The 20,821-nt window shown below is 34.3% G+C and overlaps 1 protein-coding gene and 1 long non-coding RNA gene across 3 annotated transcripts in view; one reads left to right on the top strand and one right to left on the bottom strand.

The window, feature by feature from the left end:
- The window catches only part of LRP1B (LDL receptor related protein 1B), a 1,883,216-nt gene extending 1,872,732 nt beyond the window's left edge, over positions 1-10,484 (top strand). The window contains 4 exon segments of the mRNA XM_035726875.1: positions 2,978-3,068; positions 4,226-4,370; positions 7,053-7,151; positions 8,627-10,484. Coding sequence (XP_035582768.1) covers positions 2,978-3,068; positions 4,226-4,370; positions 7,053-7,151; positions 8,627-8,767 — 476 coding nt within the window. The 3' untranslated portion in view covers positions 8,768-10,484.
- A 2,696-nt stretch (positions 10,485-13,180) lies between these two features.
- Positions 13,181-20,821, bottom strand: part of LOC113920656 — a 101,552-nt gene continuing 93,911 nt past the window's right edge. For both annotated transcript variants that reach the window (XR_003519332.1, XR_003519335.2), the window contains exon 4: positions 13,181-13,271. This is a non-coding gene — a long non-coding RNA (uncharacterized LOC113920656). The remainder of the gene's footprint in view (positions 13,272-20,821) is intronic.

Genomic DNA, 20,821 nt, shown 5'->3' with positions numbered 1-20,821 from the left:
ATGTTGCAAAGAAAAACTTGGATTTTATGTGACAAGGTTATCAAGATGTCGAGATATCCTCTCCATCTTTAATAAGTACAGAATGTGCTTTTTTAAAAAATCAGTTTAGGGGCACCTGGATGGCTCAGTCGGTTAAGTGTCTGCCTTCAGCTCAGGTCATGATCTCAGGTCCTGGGATCGAGTCCCGCATCGGGCTCCTTGCTCAGTGGGAAGCCTGCTTCTCCCTCTGCCTGCTGCTTCCCCTGCTTGTGCTCACTCACTCTCTCTCTCTCTGTCTCTCTGTCAAATAATAAATAAAATCTTTTTAAAAAATCAGTTTAAACAATCCACCAATAAGTTATAGCTAAAAAAAAAAAATCACCTGCGGTAACCTTGGATTGATATATGTTATAATATATTTACTGCTATATATTCTACTTATTTTGATAAATATCTGTCTTCTAATTCTTTTAAAAATATATGTTGTCACTAATTGTTACATTTGATATAAAAATTTTATAAAATCCATTTTAAAAACTTGCCCAATTGCCACCCTGCATTATTTATTGGCTATCCTAAGCATTATTGCAGTTACCTTAATTGGTTATATAAACAGTTTAGAAGTCTAGGCTCTTAAAGTGCTGCAATGTAAGGAATTGGAACTGCCATCACAGATGGGAGAAAGAAAAAGGAGATTGGTAAGTTTTTTAGCATGTATACATGCCAACATTTCTACCTTATATAGGATTAAAAGAAACTATACAGGACAAATAAAATCTTTTGTTTAAGTAATATACAATTGGCAGTGAAGGGAAAGTAACTATATACCCTAAGACCAGAATTGGTAAGTATTTTATACCTATCAATTTACCACAAATTTTAGGGGAAAAAATAATGACGTAGGGGTATTTATAAAGTCATGATCAGTCAGTTGAAGTCATAGTTTATGAAGAGACCAAGCTGTTCACTGGTATTTAAAAATTTGTGAATAAATGTTAATTACTATCCAAGGTGCCAGATTCTCTACTTTCATTAATTACTAATAAATTACACATTCATATAAAGTTCACTTTCCCCAAACCAAGAAAGTAATATAATATCAAACTCACTAAGTTGTAGAGTCCTGGTAAGAACACAAAATAATAGAATGAGCTTTACATTTTAGAAACCGACTAAATAAGACAAGTCCCTTTTTTTTCTTGCATGGAAAAGGTAGTTATTTGGTTATTTTAAACAAATGATTTTTAAAGTTCCAAATTAGAACATTATTTTGTACATAAGATTTCCTTAATAAAGCCTTTTTGGTATTTTTGGTAAGCAATCTCCAGTATGGACAATGTCACACAGATATCTTCTGTCTAGAGTTGTCAAAACTGATCTGTATTACTATTTTGTAGCCCCTAGGAGCTGCTTATTATGCTAAATATTACCATTCATTTCTACCACAGTATTTTTACATGCATGTGTATTTGCAGAGGAAAGTTTATATACTTACTAATTCCTAGTATTTCATTCTTGAGCCATTCAAGATCCCCACAAAAATTTCAATTAGTTTTGAGGTTCACTTGCTTTAGTTTTTTGCTTACTCAACAGAATCAACCAGATGCTTATTCTAAAGGGACACAGCCTTTGTGTCATAGGCACTAGATATTTATCTGTTGGAAAAGTTAACGTTAGGGACTTGATAGAACTACTTAATACTCTCTTGTTATTAAGCAACCTTCTCAGTTCTCTTCCTGCATGACATAACTGTAGGTGTATTCTCCTGTGGATCACATTACCAGCAAAGGGGTATTCTCTCCTTCCTCGGGGTGGGGGGGCGGGCAGGGGTGGTGGTGGAATGGATGCTGTTATTGCCAAGGCAGAAATAGAGGTTCTCCTCCATTTTGTTTCTCCCCTATGCTCAGATGCATAAAAACTAAGACGCAGTTTCTCTGACCACTCTTGGAGATCTCTTCCATAGATCTTTTATTCCATTTTGAAGATAAGTGATACAACCTAAGATAATTTTTGTAAATACATGGAAAAATGTGAAAATGGACATTTATAACATAAGCCAAACCCTCAGGTTTATTTTGCTGAAATTATTCTGGAATGAAACTTAAGAAAGAGAATCCCCTTTGCCTCCCCACCCCCCATTCTGTTGAACCAAATTAATAGCCCTGTGTAGTAGATCTCCTTGTCTCTGTTTTATTGGTGAAGAGCATGAGCCTCAAGTATGAAATAACCTATCCAAGGGCTCATTCTAAGTAAGTCGTGAAACTGATACTCAAGCTCTATCTGAATCCAACTCTGATGTCCTACTGTTTGACCAGGCTGCCATCTGATTTGCCACATGTACTCACTGATAGAGAATATTTATAGCTAAAGGAACAAAACTAAAGGTGGGATTGTAGCCAGTGGAACTATATAAGTGTATGTTCAGTCACCATTGATTTACAAAAAGTAACCAACATGTACTTACATCATTGCAAGAAAATGTGTGTAGTGAGAATCAGACTTAGACTGACAAAGAAATCAGCATTTCTAACCTCAAGGTATTTAACTGCAACACATAAACGAAAGATATCTAAAGAAAAATTTCCAGCAGATCAACTATTTAATAGGAGAGTGATTTTTCAGTAACATAGTTATGAACTAAGAATATAGACATTTGAGGGGCGCCTGGGTGGCTCAGTTGGTTAAGCGACTGCCTTCGGCTCAGGCCATGATCCTGGAGTCCTGGGATCGAGCCCTGCATCAGGCTCCCTCCCTGCTCAGCAGGGAGTCTGCTTCTCCCTCTGACCCGCTTCCCTCTCGTGCTCTCTATCTCTCATTCTCTCTCTCTCTCAAATAAATAAATAAAATCTTAAAAAAAAAAAGAATATAGACATTTGGCCTGAGCTTTACTTTTCATTACATCAATGGTCAAATGATTTGGTATAATAAAGTATTCAGTTATATCACTCTTTAAATCATTTTATTTATGTGTTCACCTATTCATGCATTTCTTTTTCAGGAAGCATCGCTATCATTGTGCCTCTAGTCCTCCTGGTGACTTTGATAACCACCTTAGTAATTGGTTTAGTGCTTTGTAAAAGAAAAAGAAGGTAAGATTCAGTGGTTTAGACAAAAGGTCAGTAAATAAATTACATACAGAGGTACAAAAACATAGTGTTTTTCCATTTAATTTTTTTTAATTCTTAAAAACGTGATTTAGTTATCCCAACTGCAAATTCTTGTTTTCGAACCATTTTATCCCTCTATTTCATTTTAAAGTGAGTATAATTCAGAACTCTCGTCTCCCTTGTTATGTTGATGGAATGGCTCCATTTGTATATTCTAACAAAACTAACAAGGGCACATATTAATTAAATTTCAGTAGAATTTTACATTTTTGGTAGTTTTTCCATGAGACAGCAAGAGTCTCTGAAGTGCATCCTATTATCTTAATGTGTAAGATTAGTAATATCAATACAATGATACTGAATATGTATTATGTATCACAACTTGTGCATTTCATTCACAAATTCTGCATTGGTTTATGTTATATATTCCTGGAAGTATAATTTTTCAATTTCTGTGAACATGCAGTTATAAAGATCTGGAAGGAGTAAGTTGTCTGTAAGGTTATTATCTGGAACCAAGTGTTTGTGAGTCAGTTTTTTAAAAAAGGATGACTTGGGGATTGAAAACAATCTATTTCAGGAGTACCTGGGTGGCTCAGTCGGTTAAGCATCTGCCTTCAACTCAGGTCATGATCCTGGGGTCCTGGGATCGAGTCCCTGCTCAGTGGGGAGCCTGCTTCTCCCTCTCCCTCTGCCCCTCCCCCTGCTGGTGCTCTCTCTCTCTCTCTCTCTCTCTCTGTCAAATAAGTAAATTAAACAAAAAAAAGAAAACAGTCTATTTCAAAGATTCTTTATCACTACTTTTTAGTCATAGTTTTCAGGAATAAAGGGTAAAAGTTAATTTAAGAAATAATGAATTAGTGAATATTCAGTTTCAACTAACGTGTCAGCTATTTAAGAGGACTATGTTCCAAGTGCATTTTTTGCTGTCAAATCTAAGTAATTTGGATAACTTATCACATTAAGACTTTTTTGGTTCTTCTATGACTTGATAAATATTTATTTTTAATGCACTTTTATTTATGAACTCTGTGAGTTATGTTAAAATAAGTCAGTAAATCTACAAATATGATAGCTTTATGTATTATGATTGTAATATTGAGACAGTTTACACTTACATTAATGTTCACATATTCTAGGACAAAAACTATTAGAAGACAGCCTATTATCAATGGAGGAATCAATGTAGAAATTGGGAATCCATCTTATAACATGTATGAGGTGGATCATGATCACAACGATGGAGGTCTTTTAGATCCTGGTTTTATGATAGATGCAACAAAGGTAATATGTTTTAAGATGATGGACAATAAGCACTAACATTCCTGAGTCATTTATCTGTAATATAGTCCTGAAGTTTATCAGCATTTCTTTTATCTGAAGTTAACAGTGAAGAACTTTAGGATGCATTGAATGTTATAGTCTCTTTTAAAGAAAAAAATAAAATTATGGCTTGCATTCACCTGAAGCATGAAGTTAAGATAACATGTTTTGGAAAATACATATGTATTTATTCATTTAGTTTATAAACATGTCTAGTTTACTTACAATAATGCTTTATTCAAATGTGTTGAGATGCTAGCATATATAAATGTACAGCCTAGCATAAAAATACTGTCTGATTTATTTTTTAATAATAAAAAGAGTGTCAAAATAAGTATTTTATTTCCAGTAGTGTTTCATTGATTCAGCTAAGCTGTGCCCTCGGATTTGTTTGTAATCAAATTACTTTTGAAAAAATATTTTTCTACTATAATAGCCTTCCTATCGATTTGAGTTATGTTGTTGATACAAACAGCCTAAAAATCTAACTTTTTGGTAAAGTTTCTATTCTTATCATTGTATACTCAGGTTAGCAGCTTTCAAGAGAAATAGATGAATGATACAATTATCCAGATAAACTTGCAAAGATTCACTACACTGTATTATCTTCATATTTTGCATGGTAATGATAGACTATTTTATTGTGAATTAAGAACATCAATTTGCTATTATGGAATGATTTTTCTTAGCTTACTCATTCATTTATTGAATAACTAATTTATTTTCTGATATATGAAAGATGCTTTGTCCAAAATGCCCCTTTACATTGTAAATAATCACAATCTATGTCCAAATGGGTTTGCGCTCATAGCAACAGCTATTCCCAAAGATGTTGAATAAGGTCCCATACATTCAGGCTAGTTCTGAATCCATGGCCAGAATATCTGAGCCTGAAATCAATGGTCAAATATTTATTTCTCTGAAAAGGAATCAATTATTAGTGCATGTGTATATTTTTACATGATCAGAGGATATTGTAGTGACTTTTTTCCTAATTAGAAGTAAATTTATACTTATTATTAATTATTAATTCATTAATTAACTCCTACATTTGAAATTGTTCATGAAATAAATTCTAGAAACCTAAGTTTCATTGTTTTCTACTTAAAAAGGAAAGACTCTATATATGGTGCACATTGTTATTTGATAATTTATGAAGAAGATAAATAATAGACTTCTCATATTCTTTGAATTTTTCTTAGGAGAAAGTACACTGTAAGTATAATATGAACTGATGAGGACATACTTCATACACTTTTCATAAGGAGAGTTCTTACTTTCCCCATCATTTTTATTTCTAGTGATAGAATTAAGCCAATTTTCATTACTTAAAGAAAATGGCTTTTTAGTACTCCATTTAAAAATTTTTCCACATTTACTCTAGGAAGATAAAACTATGCTTCAGTGCCCCTCAGATTACTTTTAATGTATTTGCATATAACATTCAATAAATATTTATTTACCAATTTGCTGACTGATTGACCAAAATTACATTAATGTGACTTAGATGGCTGAGTCTAGCTAGCTTCTGATTTTTGAAATGTAAATATGAATTATTGCCTAAGGAGTAACTGCAAGAGACACAACTAGTCCTAATAGGTATAAACACTTTTGGAAAGAAGAGGACCACACCGAAGCAACCTTAATGACCAAATGTTTTTCATAGAGTATTTGCTGAGTCATGATGGTTTGATATAATCATGATGTGATCAAATGAAAATTGCATTACACATAAAGAGGATTTTATAGAGCATTTTCATTATTTTCAAAATGGTTAAAATTTCTACTTCAATCTTATCTTCTAATCAAAATAACTGAGACAGTAAGTAAAGTTAATAAAAAAGATTTGACTATGGAGGCAATCACAGAACAGTTTGAAGATTTCAAAAAAAGGAAATTAGTATTTACTGGTTTTATCTCCAAATTCATCTCAAATTTTACTTAGATAATTTTCAATATTTTTTCAATGAGATCTTTGTGGGGGGAAATGAAGAGGCAATATTGACCTGATTTTATATTTAAAATTTTTTTCTGAGACCCTTGCCCTTATCCCCAACTTTGTGATTATTAACCCAAGAAAATCTAAAGTCATTGTTCTTGCACGGAGACTTAGTGAACTAGTTTAATTAGTAATTCATTTGGAGAGTCAGATTTTCAAAATACAGATTTTTTTTAAAATGTGACATTTTTATTTTTTTTAAATATAGGGTGGTGATAAATCTTTAATTAGAAGCAGTCAGATATTTGAGTGTTCAAAATGGGCTACTGTCAGAACTTTTCAAGGGGACAAAACCTTAGGTAGGGGAATCTTGTATATTTTTCACAGAGTAGTTAGCAAAGATATGATTTCTTTGGGAAGGATGAAGTTAAATAAATAGAAATGTATGGAGGTGTCTTGACGCATGGCGTAAGTAAGCTTACTGATGCTATCAGTAAGCTGTACATAACAGAAATGTCTTAAGAAGGAGAGATCCAATATTTATAGTTTTTTCTTAATCTATTAAAGCTACGATGAACACACTGTTTGTGCCCCAGAGCTAATGAGTATTTTTATGCTATTTTTATGACTTAATATGAGTTTATGTCAATGAAAATCGTTCCATGATATTAGATCGGAAACTAAAATTCTCTGTTTACATACAGGCCAGGTATATAGGGGGAGGGTCCAGTGCTTTCAAGCTTCCGCACACAGCGCCTCCCATCTACCTAAACTCTGATTTGAAAGGACCACTAACTGCTGGGGTGAGAGAAGAAAATTCATTATTCCATATCCATTCCATCACAGAACCCCTCGCAATGAAAGATGATGGCTGGACTTAGATAGGGGATGTCTTTAATTGAGTTTTTAATTAACAAGAGATTTCAAAACAGCATTAAAATCTGAGGCTTATGTTAGATGTCCTGCTTATGCAAGATTACATAGAAAACATGTTATCATTTCAGATAAGCTAGTAAGTAGAAATAGCTCTTCTGCTGATTTTGAAAATGTCACAGCTCTTTAACAATAAAAATGAGTTTTTGCTATTCTTAGAAATCTCTAGCTAGAAATTTAAACTGAATAATTTAAACTTAAATTTATGTTTGGTTTTACTCATTTCCTATTAAGATATTTTGTTTAGTATTTACAAGTTTGGTGTCCACTTAAATAAAAATATACTACAAAATGTGGCATTGTATTGAGAAATTAGAAATGGTCTAATGAGACCCCTCTTAAAAATTTTTTTTTATTAAGTAACTAGTTTCTAGAGGATGGTACTTGGTCTTAAGTTACATGGTTTAAGGTAGATGGAAGAGGGATAAAAATAAGGGTATAAAGATTCCTGGGGATGAGTATGTTCTCCTTTGTACCTCTCTCGCATCAGTTGTTTTTCATTCTCATTTTTTTCATGTCTGTCTCATTTGCATGGCCCAAAGATTATATGTTTCTTTGTCAGAACTAAGATTTAGTGTTCTGCATTTGGGAAGACAAAACTAAACTAAACAAAAACTAGGCAGTAACTTCTTGGGTTTAGTTACAATTAATAAAATGATAAACATTGCATGTTTTCAACTGGAAGAGATCACTTCTGCATGTCTCGATTCTACTTCAAAGTGCTCTAGGTATCTATGAAAATTAAGATAACTATGAACTTCAAATCCTTGGAAGAGTCCAAAAGTATTTACAATAATAAATACATATAAGTTGTTTGAAGCAAAAATATTGTCTTTATTTTAAAGTTTATTCCACCAATGCGTTTTACTATTATTTTCTTTGTTTTCCTGTTTTTAACTTCATATTGAAAAAATTGTAAGCCTCAAGCAATTAGATAACTTTCTGTAAACACATCTTTCCTGCCACTGCTATGGCGGTAAGGTGGCAAACGCACGGACTGGAAATAAGATGATTTGGTTTAGTGTTTTATGCTTTTAAGTAATCGCAATGAATATTGTCTTCACAAAGATATCCTCGGGCTTTTACTCTTATGTCAAAGTTCCACTTAGATTCCCAAGTTACCTGAAAAACGTACACTTATGTTTTTATCTAATACCACACAAAAGTCAACTAAAGCCTGTAAACAGAAATTAATTACATTTATGTAATTACTATTTAGAAAATTAAATATATTGCATATAAATGTGGTTAACATTGAAAGATAGACATCCTAGAAAATAAAAAAAAAATATGGTCAGAATTGATGACAAAAATTGAATTTCTCTATTTTTTTTTTCTCCTTCAGCCAACAAATTACTCCAATCCGGTGTATGCAAAACTATATATGGATGGGCAAAACTGTCGAAACTCCTTAGGAAGTGTTGATGAAAGGAAAGAACTGCTTCCAAAGAAAATAGAAATTGGGATAAGAGAGACAGTGGCATAATCAGTGATACCTTTTATATGCTGTATAAATGTATAAAATATAAGGATTACTTTTGTATGTTCCAACAGTATTATACTTGTTTTGGCATCAGCATTACCTCCTTCTTTATCTTTCTCCTGGTTAATTGTTTTCTGAGTTTTCTGGGTTTTACTTTTTGCTGATGACTATTGATTGACCATTTGTATGGTATTTTTATGAAAAAGAACTGCACTACAATACAATTTACAACAATGCTGCTGATATGATTCACCTTTGGATTTGTTAAAAATTAAAAACAACATATTCCTTTGTAGTGTGAATATGAGCAATCTATTTTATATGAACTTTTTTGGTTCTACTTAATCAACAAAGAGAATCTCTGCACTTTTTCATTATATGGTCTGAAAGCTGTAATACAATGTCATTTTACTTTTCCATTTAAACTGATGGAAGAATGATTGAATGGTCAACTCTCTTGTTTGTGCCCATTAAGACTGATTCAGACTGCTGAAAATATCTAGCCCTCACAAGTCCAGCATCACCTGCTTTGAAATTAGCCTTAGATTGCCAAGTGGTAGATGAAAATTTTGATGAAAAACTTTTAAAAATATATACAATTAATAATTTGCATGAATACCTGCAACTACATTTGCCAAAATTTAGCGGACTCTATGTGATATACTAAACATATACACCCTGTAAACAATAGTTATATTTAGGTGGTAGAACATAGCAAAAATATAACCAGAAGTGGAAAGACCACACTTGCTATGGGATAAGACCTTTTGTTCTCCCTCAGTCCTGAGGTAAATAGCCAGCCTAGAGCACAACAGGGCATTGGGTACGCATGCCTTAGGAAGTTCTTCCTAGTCATGTGCATTTTGTGGAAGATTAACCCAACCCCTTACCACACAGAACACTGAACAATAATACATAAGCACACAAATTGATGACAGAATTTCAATTATGTGAATGCATTCTCTTTGCCAGGTCAAAAGGAAGAGGCAAAACAGCCATTATAGTATAGAGTAGTTGGTAAATATTTTCAATATACAGTGTGACTAATCCAATATTTGCCCTATTCAAAATATATTCTTAAAGGACTTTCCAGGTTATAGAAGAACAATTATCTGTCCATAATCAAAGGTGGAGAGTGTAAATGCTGACCAGTTACTCTGATACTCTGGTTTCTTTTGGTTATGCAAAACACATGGACCCCATTCACTTTTTTGTTTGTTTGTTTTCAAATTTTGACTGAAATAAGTACGATTTATTTAAGTTGTATAAAAAAGGATAGCATTTTTATACAGATATCTTTAAAGGCACAAAAGATTTATTCACAAGGTATGGAGGGCTTTTTGTTCCTCTGATAGACATGACTGACTTTTAGCTGTCATAATGTATTAACCTAACAGATGAAATATGTTTGTGGTTGCTCTTTATCCCTTTGTACAAGCATTAAAAAAAAAAAAAAAACTGCTGTTTTATAAAGAGACTTTTTGTTGTACTATGTGCATGCATACTACCTATTTCTAAACTTTGCCATATTGAGGCCTTTATAAACTATTGATTTATGTAATACTAGTGCAATTTTGCTTGAACAATGTTATGCATATCATAAACTTTTTCAGGTTCTTGTTTAAGTACATTTTTTAAATTGAACAGTATTTTTCATTTTGGTTATAATAGTCATTTTGCCTATGTTTCTACAATGAAGTGTTAAATACTTTATAAAAAATTGTTGACTGACTTATTTAAATGAAATTCTACATATTTAAGTGCTTGTGTTGGGTAGTTTTTAAAAGTAAGAAAATTCTTTTATTTGTGGACTCTAATATCCCTAGGAAACTATTTTAGTAAACATGAGACATAATTTTTGTTATATCCTTAAGAGCATACTTTCTGGGTTAGATTGATTTCATTGCATCACTTTTAAAAGCACAATAGAGAAAGCATTTTCTCTCTTCTTGGAGCAGAAACATTTTCCTTGCTTCATATTTTTCCCCCATCTTACATTGCTTATTATGGATTCTTATATTGCAGTAGAAAGAGAGGTAGGTTATACACACAGTAGTGTGACGATTGTGTTGAAATAAGCCAAAGCTCTTCCTGCCCTTCCCATTCTCAGAAAGTGTACTTTATGGAAAACTCAGATTGCATGAGATGCTATTTAGGCATTATTTTGTAAGTGGAATGGTTATCGGTATACCGACCTGGAGTATCAGCCTGGAGAAGAAAATAAAGGAGGCTCTGATTAACTGGAGCTATCATTGAGTTATATTATCTAAAACGGCCTTTTTATATGAGAGCTTTAGAAATGTAACTGAAATTATTATTTGAAGGAAACAGAACCTACAGATTGAGATGATCTTGATACAGTTAGTGGTATAAACATCTAGCGTATCATTTATGATATACAGGCAACTAACACCCAGAGTCTGGCACAATGGCCCATTTTTTCACTAGGGCATTGATGAAAACCATAGTTGAGAGAGTTCAGGATATACTTTTTAACCCTGAGGTCCCATCTACATTATCATGGTCCTTATGTCCACAATATGCTTCACCATCCCATGCTCATGCACTCAAGTCCACATCAGAGTTCATAGTCTTTCTTTTTGCAATTATTTTGCCTTCAGTCTTTACAGGACAAAGATATTTTTTCAACTACTTAAAATTTATTTATATAGCTCTAGCTCTTTCTATTTCAATACTCGTATGCAAAAACTCATATAAATGCTAGAAATTCAGGTGTACAATTCTCCTCCACAGTGACCATCCTTTATAAATGCCATCACCAAAATACTTCCTAAAACTTTCCTTCAAGCTTTGATGAAACGTATTTTCTAAAAATGAATGTTTCATGGTAAATTCTCCTTCCTACCCAAATGACTATTCATCTAAAGTAGGGGTTTTCAACCTCTAGACATTTGGGTCCAGTTAGTTCTTTATTATCCTTTTAAGGAAGGATATTTAGCAGGATCTCTGCCTCTACCCATTAGATGTTACTAATACCACCCAAAGTTGCAACAACCAAAATGTCTACAGATTGCCAGATTTCTTCTGGGGAAAAAAAATTGCACTTACTAAGAACAAATGATCTAGGGCTGTGTTCTGCCTTCCATTATTAAAAAGCTCTCAGCTGAAACAGCTAAGTCAAAAAAAGAAAAAAAAAAGAAAGAAAAAAAAAATCCCCTCAGCATCAAAATCATGGTGCTCCCTCCCAAGTTTTTAAGTTTTTAATACTGATGATGCATGAGTTATAGAAATCTGGTATTAGTAAAGTGCCTATACAGTAAAGAAACAAAACAAAACAGAAAAGGGAGAACCACGAAGGGAGAGAAGTTTCATTTAGAAACAGTTTTGTGTAAATTTGGGCTATTTTAATTTATGTAAATGTTTTATTTGGCCACTTAATGTCATTTATGATTATGTTTTGTTTTGTGTTCGATTATATGCTTATTTTGTTGTTTCTTGAGGTTGAGATTTAAGCCTGTACTTTTCTTGTACAAATGTTACTTTCCGCTTTTATAACTCAGATATGAAGAAGTTCAATACTCAGTGTATGTTATAGCTACTATAAATGAACTATAATATGCAAAGTACCCACAATTTCCAAACCCTAACTGAGAAAATTGTTATATGTGGTGAAATGAATAGGAAAAAAAATGCACTGCTTTTTTTCCTTTAGCCCCTCACATGTCCATATCTTCAAACACTCTTGATGTAAAATCTGATTCCTCTCTAAGAATACTATTACTATTTACAGAATCAACTCTTTCATGTAGTTTTACTTTAAAAATTAAAATATAGGGGCACCTGGGTGGCTCAGTCATTAAGCATCTACCTTCAGCTCAGGTCATGATCCCAGGGTCGTGGGATCGAGCCCCACATCGCGCTTCCCACAAGCGGGAGGCCTGATTCTCCCTCTCCCACTCCCCCTGCTTGTGTTCCCTCTCTCTCTGTGTCTCTCTCTGTCAAACAAATAAAATCTTTAAAATAAATAAATAAATAAAAATTAAAATATAAGAGGCTAAGAATCCCACAGACTTGAGCAAAATAGAACTCACCATTTTTGGAAAGCTGTTTTCTTTACCTAATGCTCCATTCCAGTTTACATCACTTTATTTAATGAAACCTTTTTCAAAATTAGATGATATAATTTAATGCAAATAAAAGTCATTGTTTAAATAGAAACCCTTGAATTGTAGCTCGTAAGAAAAGGAGAGACTCAAGCACTTCTTTGTGAAGGTGATTACCAGATAATATAGCACAAAAAATGATTTTTTCCATGTATTTTGAATATGAGAAAAACAACAAAAAGAGCCAGAAAATGGTTCATTTTTCAGTTCTGTTACCAATTCCATTGCTTATATATCCAGAAAGTTAACACATCAAGAAAAAGATAAAGATAATTAACAATATACAGAAGTAGTTTTATTCAAAACAACATTTAGCTTTTGATGATATAATATCCACAGGTCCAGGAACATGTACTTCATAATGTGCTATGCATGTATCTCATCTAAAAAAAAAAAAATGAAATGAAATGAATTCTCTGGTTTAACTTTTCTCTAATAGTTATTATACCTAAACGGCTGTAACGTATTCTGAAAAAAATAGTTTCCAGTGAATCCTATCATTTTTTGTACCCAAAGTGATCAAAAGTCAAAAGAAAAATTGGTACTGAAGATGGCCTATTTGATAAATTCTATGCTTAAAATGTGTTCATTCTCTCTGATGGATAGTCTGCCCCTGTAGCTGGGGTTTGTAAGATAATGGTGAGATTAAGCAATACAGTACTGATGCTTTACTCATTTGTTTACTCCCAGATAATTTTTCAACTGTAGTTTCTTCTGCAGTTTTAATACATAAAATATGAGCCTCCTGATGCAATTGATTTCTAGCTATTTATGCCATAGTAACTTGGGAAACCAGTAACAAAACTGTTATAACCTTTCAAAAGAATAATGTCCATAGTGAAAACCATACACATCTTATTCAGGTCAGTAATTTAACTGTAAGTGGGAAAATATTTTTTCACATACAGAATAAACTGTGAAATATGATTGAGAAAAAAATTTAGGAGTTTGAAATATAAGGCTGTTTATGGAGATACTTAAAAAACAACACACAGAGTTGAAGTTTAGAGTAACTTTACTAATGAGCTACATTTCTCAGTGGGTAATGTCAAAAGTTAGGTAGGAAATAACCGAACAATGAGATTTCTAAACAGGAGTAACCTCCATCCTTGCAGTCAGCTAGCCTCAATGGTATATTTGTGGAAGTCTATATAAATAAACAACAACAACATTAACACACACCTCACATATTTTCACACACTGGCTTTGATGTCCCATTAATTGTGAAGATGGCATTTCTCTATTTTTGTAAAATGCAGTCATGTTTTGCTTCTCTGGCTTATAATTTTTAGAAATCACTACTCTTATCCAGAGTGATAACTAATCCCTAGTTTTTTATTCCTTAATATAAAATCATCATATTTCTGTCCATTTGTGACAGTACAGGAAGCCAGTATTCCTCTTTGACTATTTTGTTATAACCTGTATCCTGTATTGCTTATTTTCTAGTTTTAAAAAAAGTCATTTTAGAAAATTTAGAAAATAAATATAAGGAAAAAAGAAAAATTACCACTAAAACACTAGAAATAACCAGTTACCATTTTAAAGAATTTTCATTTGTTGTAGACTCATGCATAAATTTAAATTTTCTACCCCACTTTCAAAATATAATATTATAACATTAAAATATTTGTTTTTATGTCTTTCCTCAGCTTTTATTTATTTTTATTTAGCTTCTGTTTATCCTATGCAGACTTCATATTGCATGAATTCATTTATTTTAGTCTTTTGATTTGAAAGTTATTTATTATTTGTCTTACTGTTAAATATTTTTAACTTTAAAAAATGTACTAACAATTAAACCCAAAATTTAAAAATATCTTTTTTCCATCTAATATGAGAAGTTTAGTATCATTAGACTCCCCAATCTAACTTACCCTCATTGTCTTTGATACAGTTTGTGGTTTTATTTTGACAAATGTTAGGAGAAGTAGTATTTTTATATTTTTGTCTTCCCTTTATTAATTGGAATATTTTCAACTATATTTACATTTAATATTTCTCTTTTAAAACTCATCATTCCTTTTACTATATCATTTTTTCATTCTTAATTTCTTTATTGTTATTTAAGTCTTATTTTATTGGTATATTTCATCAAATACACTTATAAAAAAAAGCCTTTATCTGTGGTTTATTTGCTGAGCTCTTATATTTATACAAACATCTCTCTAAGGTCTTCACAAACAAATGTCAACTCAACTCAACTCAATGTATGGAGATTTTCCATTTCCTGCAAAATTAGGTTGCACCTGCCTCACACTGCCTTGTGGTATTCAATGTTGCTAAGGATAAGTCTGAGACCAAACAGATTTTTCTTTTTTTGTAACATTTATCCCCAGGCTTAAAAACACAAAATTAATTATAATAAATATATTTTGCCACATATGCACTTATGTTTATATTGATTTTGTCTACTTTCAACAATGTTTTTAGCTGAGATTCGCTTTCTTCAAGATAACTTTATTTACTTTTGTACAAATTGATTTCTTTAATACACAGAAGTTCTTAGGTTGTCTTTCTTTTTTCTCACACATGTATCATATTAATAATTTTTCCTTTCTTTTCTTTTATTCTAGAAGAGTTTTTCAAGTTTCTGACCCGCATTTTTAGTTTACTTTTTATCCTGCAGATTCAATTGATTTTTCATGTATGCATGTACCTCAGGAACAAGTCCTTCCTTATTTTACTCAGCTTCCTTCTTGACTTAGTTTTTTATTGTCCTGTTTAGTGTATTTTCTTCTCATGACTTTCTGCTGAGGTGTCATAGTATCTTTTTCCTGTTTCCTACTCACAATACCAACACAATTTTCCAAAAGCTCTCTTTTTCAACAATTCTGTAAGTCTAAGGAACGATGCCCTCATGTCCTTGTGCTATGAAATTAAAAAGTAATAATAGTCCAAGGTGCTTTTATGTTTTTCTTTTCCATTTACTGATGTTTAATTATGGAGAAGATACTGTACCTCCAGTGCTGTCCAGTACGTAGGGTATGCAATATTTACTTGTTCCCACTTTCCATCAATTTTACGCCTCTTAAATATCTTTCTTAGGCCTATGGCTCCTGGACCATTTCTCCCTCATATATCCTAGTGGGTCTCTCCTAGAACCCAGTATGATTATTTTCATTCTCATATCAGTTTGTTTTTATTTACTTAAATAATGAAACAAAGAAGTGCATAAAAATGCTATGTTCCTGTATACCATAGGACCAGGATTCTTTCTGTAATCCACACCCAGCTACATCCCCAAATATCATGTCCTGTGTTTTGCTCTAACCTCTGTAAATTCACTGGGAGGGAGACAGGCTTTGTTAGTGCTTCCACACCTCTTCCCTTTCTTGGAAACAGTCCTAGGCATCTGTCCTATTTTCTGGCAGCATCACCCTTTGAAAGCCTGTAGAATCTTGGATTGGGGGCAATCACTCTACAGCAGAAGGATGGCTACCCACTTCCTTTCCGAATACAGATCCCAGGACTTTGCATCTTTTTTTTTTTTTTAATTTTTTATTGTTATGTTAATCACCATATATTACATCATTAGTTTTTGGTGCAGTGTTCCATGATTCATTGTTTGTTCATAACACCCAGTGCTCCATGCAGAACGTGCCCTCCTCAATACCCATCACCAGGCTAACCCATCCCCCTACCCCCCTCCCCTCTAGAACCCTCAGTTTGTTTTTCAGAGTCCATCATCTCTCATGGTTCGTCTCCCCCTCTGACATACTCCCCTTTTCTTCCTCTTCTATTATCTTCTTCTTTTTCTTTTTTCTTAAAATATGTTGCGTTATTTGTTTCAGAAGTACAGATCTGTGATTCAACAGTCTTGCACAATTCACAGCGCTCACCGTAGCACATACCCTCCCCAATATCTATCACCCAGCCACCCCATCCCTCCCACCCCCGACCACTCCAGTAACACTCAGTTTGTTTCCTGAGATTAAGAATTCCTCATATCAGTGAGGTCATGTGATACATGTCTTTCTCTGATTGACTTATTTCACTCAGCATAACACCCTCCAGTTCCATCCACGTCGTTGCAAATGGCAAGATCTCATTCCTTTTGATGGCTGCATAATATTCCATTGTGTATATATACCACATCTTCTTTATCCATTCATCTGTCGATGGGCATCTTGGCTCTTTCCACAGTTTGGCTATGGTGGACATTGCTGCTATAAACATTGGGGTACACGTACCCCTTCGGGTCCCTACATTTGTATCTTTGTGGTAAATACCCAGTAGTGCAATTGCTGGATCGAACGGTAGCTCTAATTTCAACTGTTTGAGGAACCTCCATACTGTTTTCCAGAGGGGTTGCACCAGCTTGCATTCCCACCAACAGTGTAGGAGGGTTCCCCTTTCTCCACATCCCCGCCAACATCTGTCGTTCCCTGACTTGTTAATTTTAGCCATTCTGACGGGTGTGAGGTGGTATCTCATTGAGGTTTTGATTTGGATTTCCCTGATGCCAAGCGATGTTGAGCACTTTTTCATGTGCCTGTTGGCCATTTGGATGTCTTCTTTGGAGAAATGTCTGTTCATGTCTTCTGCCCATTTCTTGATTGGATTATTTGTTCTTTGGGTGTTGAGTTTGATAAGTTCTTTATAGATTTTGGATACTAGCCCTTTATCTGATATGTCATTTGCAAATATTTTCTCCCATTCTGTCGGTTGTCTTTTGGTTTTGTGGACTGTTTCTTTTGCTGTGCAAAAGCTTTTTATCTTGATGAAATCCCAATAGTTCATTTTTGCCCTGGCTTCCCGTGCCTTTGGCGATGTTTCTAGGAAGAAGTTGCTGCGGCTAAGGTCGAAAAGGTTGCTGCCTGTGTTCTCCTTTAGGATTTGGATGGACTCCTGTCTCACGTTTAGGTCTTTCAACCATTTGGAGTCTATTTTTGTGTGTGGTGTAAGGAAATGGTCCAGTTTCATTCTTCTGCATGTGGCTGTCCAATTTTCCCAACACCATTTGTTGAAGAGACTGTCTTTTTGCCATTGGACATTCTTTCCTGCTTTGTCAAAAATAAGTTGACCATAGAGTTGAGGGTCCATTTCTGGGCTCTCAATTCTGTTCCATTGATCTATGTGTCTGTTTTTGTGCCAGTACCATACCAGGACTTTGCATCTTGATAAAGAATATGGGGCAAACAAATCCTCCCCAGAACATCCCAGAACCATGTTTCATATTTCCATCAGATTTATAATTTCCCTGGTTTCCCTTTTGCTTGTCCCTTCCCCCATCATCCAGAGAAAGCCCTTTGTGTTTAAGCCTCATGGGATTAGATTGAATCAACCTGGATAATCTCTTCATTTTAAGGTCCACTACCTTAAATTAATCTGCGAAGTCCCTTGCAGTCAGGTAACCTATGCACAGATTTCAGAGATTAGGGCATGCACATATTTGAGAGGCATTATTTAGCCTATAATGCACTCTTGCTTTCTGCCCTGGGGCATCTCTGAGCTGGTGCAAAAGGCAAGCTCTAGATGTTCTTGCCATGAGGTTAAATAAATTCTCTTATATTCTCCCTCACTGGTCCAGCACCTTTATGATCCACTCTAGAATGTGCTCCCCCTCATATCATCCAAGTTTACATTCCTTCCTTACTCAAGCTTAACTCTTAGTTGATCTTGATTATTTGACGACAAATGATACAAGGACCAACCATGGGGAGAACAAGGAATTCTACAGGAACCCACCTGGAACTTAGGCGTGTGTGACCTGAGAATATGAAGGTGTTAATGCTCCATGGAGCAACCATTAGCCAATGGAGAAACCATTAACGATTAAAAAAATGCCCCTTCCTTCTTTTAGACAGCTAATTCTGTGCTTCATTCTTCCTGTTTCTTCTGAAGATCTCTGAGAAACCAGCCCAAGTTTCACATAGTGGTAATCAATTTGAAAATACCCATCTGTATAGCTTTTGTACTATTCCCAGTTTCCCCTCCATAGTCTCCAGATCACTACCTAATATAAACCGCATAAAGCCTTTGTCTCAAGCTCTGCTTCAGGAAATACGAAGTGGCCTGTCAAAGCAAAAGAAGGGATTCTAAAAACAGATTCACCCACCAGTCAGACATAATAAAGACACCATTGTTGGTGATAAGTGGGGTGATGATTACCCAGACATGCAGTAACACCACAATTTCTAAGAATCCCACCAGCAGTGACTGGGATGAATTATAGACAGATGATCAACATCCACCTGGTTGGCTCAGTTGGTTAAGCGCTGGACTCTTGATTTTGGCTCAGCTCATGGTCTCAGCGTTGTGAGATTGAACCCCGTGCCGGGCTCCATGCTCTGCGGGAAGTCTGCTTGAGATTCTTTCCCTCTCTCTACCTCTGCCCCTCTTCCGCTGCCCCTCCCCCTGCTTGCACTCTCTCCCTCAAATAAATAAATAAATCTTTAAAAGAAAAGAAGATCAAGCATTGGCTTATATGGTAGCTGTGGTTCTTAAACAATATGGAACAATAGTAATTATAAACATTGATTTGTTGGATGACTTATTTAAGGCTTAAAAAAGAAAATGAACTTAGGTTAGCTAATAATCAACTCAAGGCTGTATAGGTCAGAAGACCAAAGGGTTCTATGTCAATTACCAGTCTTAACCTTGCAATGAAAAAAGGAAATACTCAAAATTTCTGAGGGTTGTTGGATATAGCATCCAGATGGATGAAGATAACAAGGTAACTTAAAATCATCATGCCCCCATTTAGTGGGAGCCTGTGGACTACAAGTAATGAGTAAAGTTTTGGCCCAAGTTTATCATATAGTGGATCTAGTACATCCAAGAATCTACCCAAAAGTTATTCTCTGTCCCCTCAGTACACAATTGGGATGCATATACTGAGCATCTGGCACAACTCTGACATGCATTTGTAGAGGAAAAGTGATTAAAATAAGGGCTAAGTGGAAGTTCGCCCAAACTGCCCTATCTTCTGGCCAAATAGTAAAAATAAAAGCAAGAACAAATTCCCAGAGAAATTTCAGAGATTTATGCCACAATTAAAGATTTAAAAGATGTGGTCATGGTGATTCCCATCTTAAACCATTTGTCTAAATAATAAATAAACAAAACAAACAAACTGTGGCCCTTTTTTGCAGCTATTCATCTGGCAAATGCATTTTTTTCAATCCCTATCAGAGGAAGCGTTAAAGATTTCTTTTATGCTTGAAGAAAAGCAATATACACTCACTTTGACCATAGAACTATGTTCACCTTCATTTTTTCTTTTTTAAGATTTATTTATTTATTTTAGAGAAAGAGAGAGTGTGTGTGCACGCACAAGACGGGCAGAGGGAGAGAGAGAGAATCCTCAACAGACTATGCACTGAGCACAGAGCTTGACACAGGACTCGATCCCACAACCCTGAGATCATGACCTGAGCTAAAATCAAGAATCAGATGTTTAACCAACTGAACAACCCAGGGGTCCCCACCCTTTTTCAGGATCCTGAATCATGTCACATTTTGCAAAATCACACAGTGACACGGGTGAGGTCATTCAAATATTTAGTATATATAGGCATGTCAGATGCAAACTTTCTAGGCTAATATTTATAGGGTTTTTTAAAATATTTTATTTATTTATTTGACAGAGAGAGACACAGTGAGAGAGGGAATACAAGCAGAGGGAGTGTGAGAGGGAGAAGCAGGCTCCCCGCTGAGGAAGGAGCCCAATGCCAGGCTTGATCCCAGGATCCTGGGATCATGACTTGAGCCAAAGGCAGATGCTTAAGAACTGAGCCACCCATGTGCCCCTAATATTTATAGTTTTATAAATTTTAAGATCACTGACATTATTGTGATCATTTTGGTAGTGCTATATAACTCCAGGCACAAGGTGAAGTTTAGAACTGAATTAATTTTTGCCTAAATGTTTTCATTTTAAGTAATTGAATGCAAAACATTCTACCCCATTTCTACATTCCATTTATTT

Source organism: Zalophus californianus, chromosome 3 (genome assembly GCF_009762305.2).
Source record: "Zalophus californianus isolate mZalCal1 chromosome 3, mZalCal1.pri.v2, whole genome shotgun sequence".
Classification (NCBI taxonomy): domain Eukaryota; kingdom Metazoa; phylum Chordata; class Mammalia; order Carnivora; family Otariidae; genus Zalophus; species Zalophus californianus.
This window is presented reverse-complemented; position numbering and strand designations above follow the sequence as displayed.